This window comes from Bufo gargarizans, chromosome 10 (genome assembly GCF_014858855.1).
Source record: "Bufo gargarizans isolate SCDJY-AF-19 chromosome 10, ASM1485885v1, whole genome shotgun sequence".
NCBI lineage: Eukaryota > Metazoa > Chordata > Amphibia > Anura > Bufonidae > Bufo > Bufo gargarizans.
This window is the reverse complement of record NC_058089.1, coordinates 13448992-13462466: the sequence shown is the minus strand read 5'-3', so window position 1 is coordinate 13462466 and position 13475 is coordinate 13448992. Positions and strand designations below refer to the sequence as shown.

Sequence of the window (13475 nt, the reverse complement as noted above, 5' to 3'; positions counted from 1 at the left end):
GGTGTATGTGTGTCAGAGTCAACAATCAGGAGAAGACTTCATCAGAGTGAATACAGAGGGTTCACCACAAGATGGAAACCATTGGTGAGCCTCAAAAACAGGATGGCCAGATTAGAGTTTGCCAAACGACATCTAAAAAAGCCTTCACAGTTCTGGAACAACATCCTATGGACAGATGAGACCAAGATCAACTTGTCCCAGAGCGATGGGAAGAGAAGAGTATGGAGAAGGAAAGGAGCTGCTCATGGTGCTAAGCATACCACCTCATCAGTGAAGCATGGTGGTGGTAGTGTCATGGCGTGGGCATGTATGGCGGCCAATGGAACTGCTTCTCTAGTATTTATTGATGATGTGACTGCTGACAAAAGCAGCAGGATGGATTCTGAAGGGTTTCGGGCAATATTATCTGCTCATATTCAGCCAAATGCTTCAGAACTCATTGGACGGCGCTTCACAGAGCAGATGGACAATGACCCAAAGCACAAAGCATACTGCAAAAGCAACCAAAGAGTTTAAGGGAAAGAAGGGGAATGTTCTGCAATGGCCGAGTCAATCCCCGGACCTGAATCCGATTGAGCATTTCACTTGCTGAAGACAAAACTGAAGGGAAAATGCCCCAAGAACAAGCAGGAACTGAAGACAGTCGCAGTAGAGGCCGGGCAGAGCCTCACCAGGGATGAAACCAGCGTCTGGGGATGTCTATGCGTTCCAGACTTCAGGCTGTAACTGACTGCAAAGGATTTACAACCAAGTATTAAAAAGTGAAAGTTTGATTTATGATTATTATTCTGTCCCATTACTTCTGGTCCCTTAACAAGTGGGAGGCACAGATGCAACTGCTGTAATTCCTGCACCGTTCACCTGATCTGGATGTAAATACCCTCAGATTACAGCTGACAGTCTGCAGGTACAGCTGACAGTCTGCAGGTACAGCTGACAGTCTGCCGGTACAGCACATCTTGTTCGTCTCATTTCACATCCATTGTGGTGGTGTATAGAGCCAGAAATGTTACAATTGTGTCCATGTCCCAATATTTATGGACCGGACTGTATGAATCCGGCTGGTAGAGCTGAACAAGTTGTTACAATGTATCCGTATTGCGTTCAATGCTTACTGTCAGTGAGTGAAAATGCTGAAAACCCCTCCTGACCTAGCCCTGCTCACACAGCTGATGGGCTTGTTACTATGTGCCAGTGCAGAATTAACGGCCTGGTGTCTGGCTCCCAGAGGGGACGGTCTACACTGACACATTGTCACAAACAATCAGCTGTGTGAGCAGGACTAGATCAAGGGGAGCCTTCCGCCTCTGGATGTTATGTTCCCAGTATTAACCCCTTCAGTTCTGTGTGTGGACCTGCTGCTCTGCCCCGCTGACATCAATAAAGCTGAGCTGCAGTACCAGACACGGCCTGTGGACGATGGTGGAGCCGTTTTTGAGCAATTTCATAATCCTGGACAACCCCTTCACCTTTGACGGGGCCAGGTTTTAGGTTCAGTCTTCATTTTTATATTTTTGATTTATCCCCGCGATGCTCGCTGTGTGCAGGATGGCGCCATGTCATCTCCCATAGAATGTAATGCAGAAAAAAAATAAAATAAAATAAATTATTTGTGGGGCGAGGTTCGGGTTTATTTTTATTGTTCCTCTAGATTTATATTGTTTTTAATATTCAAAAGTTTTATTCTTTTTTTATTTATTTTTTGCATTGTGAAACCCATAACTTTATTAGTCCACGTGGAACTATATTTTGGGGCGCACTGCAGTTTTTATTGGCACCATTTTGGGGAACATGCAACTTTTTGATGATTTTTATTCACTTTTTTTGGGAGATGAGAAACCCAGACGTTCCGTCACTAACTCTTCAGACATTTCTGGATTAGAAGTAACGTTTTTTATATTATTGATGGGAAACGCAGTTACTTTTCAATATTTGTGCTTTTTATCATTTTAAAGACTTTCATGAAGCTTTTTTTTTATTTTTTTCTTCACTGTTTCTCTAGTCCCACGGGGGGGACCTGAACCTGCGATCACACGATTTCACTCTACTCATGGGGTCGGTTTCTGACTGATCAGATGCTGTGGTCATGTATGACTGTGGCATCTGAGGGGTTAAAGGGCCAGGATCGGAGTCATCCCCGCCACTGCCGGCAGGTGTCAGGCGTATAACACCCAATTCTGTCTTAAATATCTATGAATCCCTTCAGATATTTTCAAAATCTCTGCCAGATGTCAGTGAATGGGAACGTTCTGGAGGCAGAGACCCCATCCTCCTCCATGCTCACTGCTGAGGGTTTGTCGTGTCCTTTGTGAGCCATGCGCGAGGAGCCCCCTGGGGGTCTGTACACACTGTCCGGGCCCCTCACCCTGCAGGTCGCGGATGTCACATGCGACTCGTGTTTTCCTCATTTGGTAATTACTTATAAATAAACACACCGGCTGTTAGAAATTGGCCCCTGGGGGCCCGATGCAGGTGAGGCGTGTCAAGCCAGTCTCTGTAGATCACTGCCCTCTAATTATAGAGTATAACACGGAGAGCGGCGCTCCGGGCGGAGACGTCATCAAGAGACATCCAGAAAAACAGAACGTCAAAAGGAAGGGATCCATGAGGCTGCCCCCTAGTGTTCAGCATTACAGCCCACTGACCCGTCACCCAGCTTTCCCAGGGTCCTGAGAGCAAACCTCTACTATTCCTTCTGGAAATCAAGCAGAACAGTGCTTCAATCTGTCACTACCTTCAAGATATTTGCTTGCAGTCAATGAATAAAAACAGTATTTATTCCATTCTGAAGCTGAAAGCTTGTCCATACCTAGTTCTGCTGTCACAGCTTAGGGTTTGTTACTACGTGTCAGCGTAGGCGAGTGCTAGCACCCTGCAGCAAAGGACAGCAGACAGCTTTGCATGCGTTTGTGGTTCACAGAACTGATACGTAGTGACAAACCTTCAGCTGCAGCCAGGAATGCTCAGCACGGTTATTTCTTCCTATACTGACACACTGTAACAAATTCTGCAGTGAACACTGAATCCGCTCGTTTTTCTGGTTCTGGGAAGCCATCTTCATGCATCGTCATGTAAACTGTCACGGATTCTGCAGAGATTTCTCCATGTCCGCACCCATTCATTGACAGCAAGAACTTATCCAAAATATTAATTCATTATACAACTATCAAAGCAGTCTGCTTCTTCCCATGAACAGCGCCCCTCCAATCCTAGAGGACACACCTGGTATTACAGCTGATCCTCACTAAAGTGAATAACTAAACTGCAATACCAGTTACTGCCCAGGGAAAGGAGGGGCGCTGTTCTCACTCTCTAATTCAGGACACGCCCTTTAAGCCTTGTTTACAGGAGACTGTACCGGCCCTTTAAGTCTTCTCTCTGTACATTCCAGGCATATAAATGGATGCCGACTGCGCCACACTTACACCAATAACCTTTATTGTCATCAGAATTTGGCAACGGTTAAGACGCTCACCGCCCGCGTATGACGCCATATTTGCGCTCATTCCTCCAGGGTCAGAGTTCAGCTCAGGCACTTAGTTGCTTCTCCGCCGGATGGTACGTCAGAGTCCTCAGTACTTGGCTTCGAGACGGGCGCTACATTAGATTCCCGGAAGGCGAAAATAATAAGATGGAGAAGAGGGCGCTCGGCCCGACACTGGATCAACGTGACGCGGACCGCGCGGATGTCAGCGGAGTTCTATGGGCTATAACGACCGCCATCTTACAAGAAAAGGACACTTAAAAACGGATTCTTGGCGAATAAAAATCTCATCCTGAAATGCGACAAAATTCAATTTAAAAGATGAAAAATGTAAAAAAAAAAAAATTAAAAAAGATCAGTCCCCACCGCATACGTCGTGGACAGACCTCACACCCCGCGCCCTCGGCACCCGACCGCCGCACGGAGAATTTACCGCTCAATAACAAAAAAATATATAATAATTGAAAAAGATATAGATTAAAAAACAAAAACAAAACTATTAAAGTCCAACTTTACGATTGGTCGCGAGCTGGCGGTGAATTTCCGGGGAGACCTGCTCGCTCCTGCATTGGGACGGGGCTTCGAGGGACTGTCCTGGGTCTCGTGGACTAAGGCCATCCTGGTGACACGTACTGAGAAACGCTGCTCCGACAGGACGCCAGGTATCAGAACAGGACGCAGTGACAGCCTTTCTTGTCCTTCTCCTTCCGCGTCGGCTCCGGAGACGGGGGGCATTCCTGCTCCTGAAACTTCCTGCAGACAGAGAAGACAAACTCAGCGAATGATGGGAGTTATGGGCACGGGCGTGTCCTCAACAGCTCGGCCATAACTGTGTTATACAACATTCTACAACTTACTGATATATTTTGTGTTTCGACTCTTCAATATTTCTCTGCTTGTTGTCAGTGAATAGAAATATTTACTATTTAAATCCAGCAGAACGGCGCAGAACCTGCACTGATACATTGTAACAAACTCAGACAGGGAAGCCGTGTGCCGATGAGGAACTTTATAGATGTTAATGGTGTTTCCATTTACGGACAGCAAGCAGAGATCCTGACTGATAAGAGTTAGGGCTCATGCACACAAACTTATTTTCTTTCCGCGTCCGTTCTGTTTTTTTTGCGGACTGTATGCGGAACCATTCACCAAGTTACTCCATGTTTGTTCCGTTTCCGTATGTTCCATGTCCGTTCCGCAAAAAAATAAAAATAGAACATGTCCTATTATTGTCCGCATTACGGACAAGGATAGGACTGTTCTATTACTGGCCCGCTGTTCCATTTCGCAAATACGGAATGCACACGGACGCCATCCGTATTTTTTGCGGTCCGCAAAACACATATGGTCGTGTGCATGAGCCCTTACTGACAGGCGTCTCATTTCCCGATCTACGATGGCCGCTGCGCTCACCTCACTACTCGCACCAGTTCATGAAAAGCTTGATCAACGTTCATCCGGATTTTGGCGGACGCCTCCATATACGTCACTTTCAGCTGCTGCGCCGACTGCTGCCCTTCCTCCTGCGTTACCTGTGAAGAGCAACGTGATGGCAGTGGGTGCGATACTGAGTCCACGGCCGACCTGCTGACCCCCAACATTAATTACCCACATGAAGATCCAAGCACCAGCCTGCAGTTCTGGGGGTGTTCGGGATCTTACAGGGGGGACGCCCTGTGCTATTCTAACACAACATAAAAAAGAGCTGTGGAGGAACCCCGCAGCAAGAGCTGAAGCCTCCCCGTGTGCCTCAGGCCTCCTGGCTCACAACTGTGGCTGTTGTAGATGCCATCAATCTTCAATGCTTTGTGCCACCTGCTGGTGGAAGGTGGGTATTACACGGGTAAAGTATGAAGATGGCGCCGCTGATTATTTGGACTTCATTGTGTCTGACAGAACGATCCTAACCTATGAATGAATGGAAGACTTGTCTGTAATGTTTGTACAAGGCGTTGTCCCATTTACTTCATAGAATCAAGGACTTGTTTGTAACGGTTTGTTCAGTAAAGGCCCCATTACACGGAGCGAACGTCGTACAGATTCTTGTGCGAGCGAAAATGGATGAGAATCGTGTGATACAATAGGTATGAACGATTGAAAGAGGAGTGATAAATCGTTAGTTTTTCATCCAAAAAATTATCACTCCTCGATGGATTGTGCATCGTGTCCCCGTATGACGTCTGCTGGTGCAATAGAACCTGTAGGCATTGTCTGCCGAGGTTATCCCTGGATTCAGATTTATTGCGGATCTGGGAATCTGCTGCTCCGAGCTCCGGAATTATAACAGATGAACAAGATACACACAGTGACCCTCATGGAGCGCATGCGCAGGCTACATTCCACTAGGGGATGAAGCTCTATAGTTAAACAGCATAAATGCTGGAACTTTTCACGGAGCGGTCAGAAGCTCGCCACGAGGGGCGCCGTGTGCAGGAGCTGGTGGTTTCCCAATGAGACTCTGATTGCTTAAGCTAAAAGGGCGTCCCAGCTGGTGTGTCGCTGTCAATGTAAGGTATTTATCCTTTGTATATACTGAACATGCAAGAGAAGGACATTATGGGGGTCATTTATTAAAACAGAAATACGCCTATATTAGGTGTATTTATGGCGCAGATTGCGGTGCAAAGGTCCTCTGCGCTGCAATCTGCGACTTCTCCCCGCTCATACCAGCTCTACAAAAGTGGTGGTGGTGCAGGCGAGGAAGGGGATGCTCGGAGGCCGTCTTACATTTAGAACTGGCGCTGGATGCGCTGAAGTTACGGAGAGGCCAGCGCCAGTGCAACAAGTAATATCACGGAGTAGGCGCTCTCTCCCAGGGCAACACCCCGAGCCCGTAAATACAATGTTACAGAAATCGAAGTTAGAAGGTTGGAGGGCGCTGCGATCTCTGGAGGTTACGAGGAAGTCTAATCCAACGGTATCAAAACAAATCTCCATGCGTGTATCCCCCCCCCCCCCCTCAGAGGTTGCTGCGATACACGCACGGATTCAAGCATCAGTGGATGGGTAAAGTAGCCAGTGCGGCACTCCGATTAAATGAGGAGAGTATTTGGCAAACACACTATCGGCCGTGAACGGACTGCGCCATTAATCAGACACACGGGATTCTTTAGATTTACAGTTGCGCCGGAGTCACCAGCGGCGTGCACTCCTGCTGAATGGCGCATGAACCCTTACACAACTGGGAATACAATCACTGCTCCTTATTAAAAATAGCTATAGGACCTTAAATATATTCTGTGATACTAATTGGACACACAGGACTTTATGTATTTCCCGCTGCCCGGAGCTCGGCGCACTCTTACTGGACGGTGCGTGAACGTGACAACGACAGTCACAGAATTGTATTTCTATTCTACTCGATACAATCAGATCGCTGCTGTTTGTAATTCTCTACAGTATTGCTTTGAGATTTTATATTTCTTTATAATTGTATTTTTATATTTGTATTTGGTTTCAGAATAAATTTACATAAAATCACTGAAAAAAGGTGCACCTCAATAATATGCGACTGACCAGTACCGGCCGGACCCTCACGCTGATGTGAAAGGGCTCTTACTATGGCAGCGAGTCGGTCCTTAGCACCTATCAGACTACGATAGGTAGTTTAGGCCTCTTTCACACTTGCGTTGTCCGGATCCAGCGTGTACTCCACTTGCCGGAATTACACGCCGGATCTGGAAAAACGCAAGTGTACTGAAAGCATTTGAAGACGGATCCGTCTTCAAAATGCTTTCAGTGTTACTATGGCACCCAGGACGCTATTAAAGTCCTGGTTGCCATAGTAGTAGTGGGGAGCGGGGGAGCGGTGTACTTACCATCCGTGCAGCTCCCGGGGCGCTCCAGAATGACGTCAGAGCGCCCCGTGCGCATGGATGTCGTGTTCCATGTGATCACGTGATCCATGCGCTTGGGGCGCCCTGACGTCACTCTGGAGCGCCCCGGGAGCCGCACGGACGGCAAGTATGCTGCTCCCCCGCTCCCCGCTACACTTTACCATGGCTGCCAGGAGTTAAGCGTCCCGGCAGCCATGGTAACCATTCAGAAAAAGCTAAACATCGTATCCGGCAATGCGCCGAAACGACGTTTAGCTTAAAAGGGAACCTGTCACCAGGATTTTGTGGAGAGAGCTGAGGACATGGGTTGCTAGATGGCCCCTAGCACATCCGCAATATCCAGTCCCCATAGCTCTGTGTGCTTTTATTGTGTAAAAAAAACGATTTGATACATATGCAAATGAACCTGAGATGAGTCCTGTCCCTGACTCATCTCACCTACAGGACTCATCTCCGGTTAATTTGCATATGTATCAAATCGGGTTATTTACACAATAAAAGCACACCGAGCTATGGGGACTGGGTATTGCAGGTGTGCTAGAGGCCATCTAGCAACCCATGTCCTCAGCTCTATACCCAAAATCGCGGTGACAGGTTCCCTTTAAGGCCCGATCCGGATCAATGCCTTTCAATGGGCATTCATTCCAGATCCGGCCTTGCGGCAAGTGTTCAGTTTTTTTGGCCGGAGCAAAAAGCGCAGCATGCTGCGGTATTTTCTCTGGCCAAAAAACGTTCCATCCGGAACTGAAGACGTCCTGATGCATCCTGAACGGATTTCACTCCATTCAGAATGCATAAGGATAAAACTGATCAGGATTCTTCCGGCAGAGACAATAACGCAAGTGTGAAAGAGCCCTTAGCGGTAGGACCCACGCCACACTGAGATACCTTGACGGGGTGCGCAGGGCTCCGATATGTTCCTGACTGGAAGATATTGGCTAAAGTCTCAGCTTTTAACATCAGCGTGAGGGCCCGGCCAGTACGGTCAGTCACATATTATTGTGGTGCACTTTTTTTCCGTGATTTATGTATTTTTATATTTTCATCCACACATTATTTCATCTTCTGTAGGATGCCATTGTGGAGCATGTGCTCCGCTGCCGACATCCTCCATTGGATGCATTTTTGCTGGGGATTGCCGTTAGCAGCGGATCGCATGCGGAGGGATTGCTCCCCGATTATAAACACGCTGCAGTTTTGGGGTTCAGCATTTCCTCCCATTTAGGCCACTTTACTCAGTGATTTTTCTTAAGAATAAATTTGTTTTAATACCATTGGATTATACTTAAAAGGCCCCTGTATCTCTATAACTTATTGTTGTTATATGTAACAAAACTATATTATTACCCTTCATTCAAGTGTCGTTGCAGTTCAGAGTCTCTGCTTACAGAGTATCCGAACCTCAAGTCTTATCAGCAAAACCCCCGGGAGATTCCCCTCTCACCGGCAGAAGGCAGGCTGCACTACAGAGACAGACTGCAGGAGTATGACCTCACAGGGGCCGGACGGACAGCGCTCCTGACTGCCGACACACGGACTCCGTCACGGAGCAGAGTTACCTGTCTCTGATGCTCCAGATCTGCCTTGTTCCCAACCAGGACCATAGGAAATTCATCCCGATCCTTTACTCGGAGGATCTGTCTCTGGAATTTATAGATTTCTTCAAAACTGCAAAAACAAAAATCAAGAAATCTTCATTACAATATAGTCTGAGAGCGAAAAATCATGTGGTCGACAGCAAGGAAGTTAAAGGGAAACTCCACCCAGAAACCATAAAACCTGATATCCTGATGACATCACTGATATAATGACATGTGATCAGACATGAGATCACACCTTATACTACAGGAACATCTATCACTGCTGACAACCTGCCTGTATATCCTGTATGATAGGTTGTCACAGCCCCGCCCCCTGCTGATGACATCACTGATAGAATGACATGTGATCAGCCATGAGATCCACACCTGATACTACAGGAACATCTATCACTGCTGACAACCTGCCTGTATATCGTGTCTGAGAGGTTGTCACAGCCCCGCCCCCGTAGCGAGTTGCTTTAGACGTTTGGGACGCACCTTCCTCTGTCCGTTACGGAGAAGACGAGTAAGAACCCCTCCCCGGTCCTCATGTACTGTTCTCTCATGGCTCCGAACTCCTCCTGCCCGGCGGTGTCCAGGACTGGAAGACACAAGCAGCAGTGTTAGTCCAGGAGCGGTGGCGCCTCCTGCAGGACAGACCATTATATAACATGAATCACATCCTTCACTCCAGCCCCCCCAGGAGCTGACAATCCGATTTCTCTCACTCTCCATTACAGAATGTACTCACTGTCCAGCCGCGCGGCGCGCTCATCGATAACGCACTGCTTGGTGTAGGAGTCCTCAATGGTCGGGTCATAGTCTGTTACAAAGTAGGACTGCAGGAAGAAGAGAACAGCAGAGCGTCAGCGCCACGTACACAAATTCCCGACATCAGGATTATGGGAATCTGATCACAATACATCCGTGAACGACGCTTGGAAATTAAAGGGACACAGAAACCAGAGCCCTGTACTTACCGCATCTCACCACAAGGTGTCGCCACCAGGCACCTTCACAGCTTATACTATAGGGATAGGGTGGAGGGGGCAATTCAGTGGACATCACTATCACGGGTTTGCTGCATGTTATTATGACATCATACGTCGCTGTTTCTGCACACACGGCCACAGTGATGATGTCATAGATGAGACGAGCGGCTGGATCCATCCCCTAACTGGTACTTTGGTTACAATGAGCCCAGCACTGCGGTCAGACCCTGCACCCTCATGACGGTCTCTGCTGTACACAAAGGGGCAGGAGCCCTTTAAGGCTTCCCCCCCTATGGTGCTCCCTAATGTCCCTGGACATCACATAATGAATCTTACAATCAATCTGTGGAGTCTAGACCGAGGTCTGTCTGCGCCCAGCAAACGCCAGCACAGGCGCACGGCAGGCGGACATTTGTCTACTTAATTAGGACGGATCAGGTTCTCCATAACCAAGAAAAAGCCAAAATAACTTCCAGCTGTCGAGCGACCCCGAGATAAAGAGGAACAAAATGTATGAGATGAAGATCTGACGTCACATAATAAACATTATAATCCAGGTGACACCGGAGCCGCAGCGTTATAACAGATCAGCGCCGTAATAACCCTGCGCAGGAGAGTTATACATGTACATATCACACAGGAACGGAGGACTAAACAGATGTCACCGCCATACATGTCCTGCTACAATAGTGCCCCCTAGGGGACAGCAATGGGGCAGACGCACAAGGAAGACATTAATTTACAACTTTACTAAAATAAACAATAGAAAAGGCACAAAACAGCGAACTGTGCGGCAACCATTACACCATCCGTCATAGAGAAGAGTCACACATTACAGAGTCCGTTATCTACTAGAATATATAACTACTATAATACTGCTCCTATGTACAAGAATATAACTACTATAATACTGCCTCCTATGTACAGGAATATAACTACTATAATACTGCTCCTATGTACAAGAATATAACTACTATAATACTGCCTCCTATGTACAAGAATATAACTACTATAATACTGCTCCTATGTACAAGAATATAACTACTATAATACTGCTCCTATGTACAGGAATATAACTACTATAATACTGCTCCTATGTACAGGAATATAACTACTATAATACTGCCTCCTATGTACAAGAATATAACTACTATAATACTGCTCCTATGTACAAGAATATAACTACTATAATACTGCTCCTATGTACAAGAATATAACTACTATAATACTGCCTCCTATGTACAGGAATATAACTACTATAATACTGCTCCTATGTACAAGAATATAACTACTATAATACTGCCTCCTATGTACAAGAATATAACTACTATAATACTGCCTCCTATGTACAAGAATATAACTACTATAATACTGCTCCTATGTACAAGAATATAACTACTATAATACTGCCTCCTATGTACAAGAATATAACTACTATAATACTGCTCCTATGTACAAGAATATAACTACTATAATACTGCCTCCTATGTACAAGAATATAACTACTATAATACTGCTCCTATGTACAAGAATATAACTGCTATAATACTGCCTCTATGTACAGGATATAACTACTATAATACTGCTCCTATGTACAAGAATATAACTACTATAATACTGCTCCTATGTACAAGAATATAACTACTATAATACTGCCTCCTATGTACAGGAATATAACTACTATAATACTGCTCCTATGTACAGGAATATAACTACTATAATACTGCTCCTATGTACAAGAATATAACTACTATAATACTGCCTCCTATGTACAAGAATATAACTACTATAATACTGCTCCTATGTACAAGAATATAACTACTATAATACTGCTCCTATGTACAAGAATATAACTACTATAATACTGCCTCCTATGTACAAGAATATAACTACTATAATACTGCCTCCTATTTACAGGAATATAACTACTATAATACTGCTCCTATGTACAAGAATATAACTACTATAATACTGCCTCCTATGTACAAGAATATAACTGCTATAATACTGCCTCCTATGTACAGGAATATAACTACTATAATACTGCTCCTATGTACAGGAATATAACTACTATAATACTGCTCCTATGTACAAGAATATAACTACTATAATACTGCCTCCTATGTACAGGAATATAACTACTATAATACTGCTCCTATGTACAAGAATATAACTACTATAATACTGCCTCCTATGTACAAGAATATAACTGCTATAATACTGCTCCTATGTACAGGAATATAACTACTATAATACTGCTCCTATGTACAGGAATATAACTACTATAATACTGCTCCTATGTACAGGAATATAACTACTATAATACTGCTCCTATGTACAAGAATATAACTGCTATAATACTGCTCCTATGTACAAGACTATAACTACTATAATACTGCCTCCTATGTACAGGAATATAACTACTATAATACTGCTCCTATGTACAAGGATATAACTACTATAATACTGCTATAATACTGGTCCTATGTACAAGAATATAACTACTATAATACTGCCTCCTATGTACAAGAATATAACTACTATAATACTGCCTCCTATGTACAAGAATATAACTACTATAATACTGCTCCTATGTACAAGGATATAACTACTATAATACTGGTCCTATGTACAAGAATATACTACTATAATACGGCTCCTATGTACAAGAATATAACTACTATAATACTGCTCCTATGTACAAGCATATACACTACTATAATACTGGTCCTATGTACAAGAATATAACTACTATAATACTGCTCCTATGTACAAGAATATAACTACTATAATACTGCCTCCTATGTACAAGAATATAACTACTATAATACTGCCTCCTATGTAACAGAATATAACTACTATAATACTGCCTCCTATGTACAAGAATATAACTACTATAATACTGCCTCCTATGTACAAGAATATAACTACTATAATACCGCTCCTATGTACAAGAATATAACTACTATAATACTGCCTCCTATGTACAAGAATATAACTACTATAATACTGCCTCCTATGTACAAGAATATAACTACTATAATACTGCCTCCTATGTACAAGAATATAACTACTATAATACTGTCTCCTATGTACAAGAATATAACTAGGGCTGCAACGATTAATCGATGTAATCGATTATATTCGATAACTGGATTCGTTGTCGACGAATCCAGTTATCGAATAATCGCCGATTCGTTGCTATGCGGGCGGGCGGTCGCTGCACCTTTATTTTACCTTTTTACAATGACGCTCCTGTAACAGCCAGGCAGAGCGGACGGCGGCGTAACGTCACTCACTCACGTGACACGCCTGCTCCGCCTCCTTCATTCATGAGGTGGGCGGAGCAGGTGCGTCACGTGAGTGAGTGACGTTACGCCGCCGTCCGCTCTGCCTGGCTGTTACAGGAGCGTCATTGTAAAAAGGTAAAATAAAGATGCAGACGTGATTAGTCCGACTTATAAGCATCGGGGCCGGGGCTGTTATGGGGAGGGGGGAGGATCTGTCTATGGCACTGCTATGGGAGGGGGGTCTGTGTATAGCACTGCTATGGGGAGGGGGGTCTGTGTATAGCACTGCTATG

General features: G+C 45.0%; 1 protein-coding gene across 1 annotated transcript; it reads right to left on the bottom strand.

The window, feature by feature from the left end:
* Window positions 1-3421: 3421 nt before the first annotated feature.
* RRAS2 (RAS related 2) lies at window positions 3422-9790 on the bottom strand. The gene is made up of 5 exons (XM_044270720.1): window positions 9652-9790; window positions 9399-9501; window positions 8880-8988; window positions 4898-5016; window positions 3422-4237 (listed from the first exon to the last, which is right to left on the bottom strand). The coding sequence occupies exons 2-5, from the start codon at window positions 9464-9466 to the stop codon at window positions 4150-4152; spliced, it is 384 nt and encodes a 127-aa protein (XP_044126655.1). The 5' UTR covers window positions 9467-9501; window positions 9652-9790; the 3' UTR covers window positions 3422-4149.
* Window positions 9791-13475: the final 3685 nt, after the last annotated feature.

Bases quoted from the DNA above. Each gene is read 5' to 3' on its own strand.
- RRAS2 (XM_044270720.1), bottom strand. From the start codon at position 9,466: ATGAGAGAACAGTACATGAGGACCGGGGAGGGGTTCTTACTCGTCTTC. The intron at 8,989-9,398 runs GTGCGTCCCAAA...TTGTTTTTGCAG, and splicing joins TCCGTAACGGACAGAGGAAG to TTTTGAAGAAATCTATAAAT. The intron at 4,238-4,897 runs GTGAGCGCAGCG...CTCTGTCTGCAG, and splicing joins GAACTGGTGCGAGTAGTGAG to GAAGTTTCAGGAGCAGGAAT.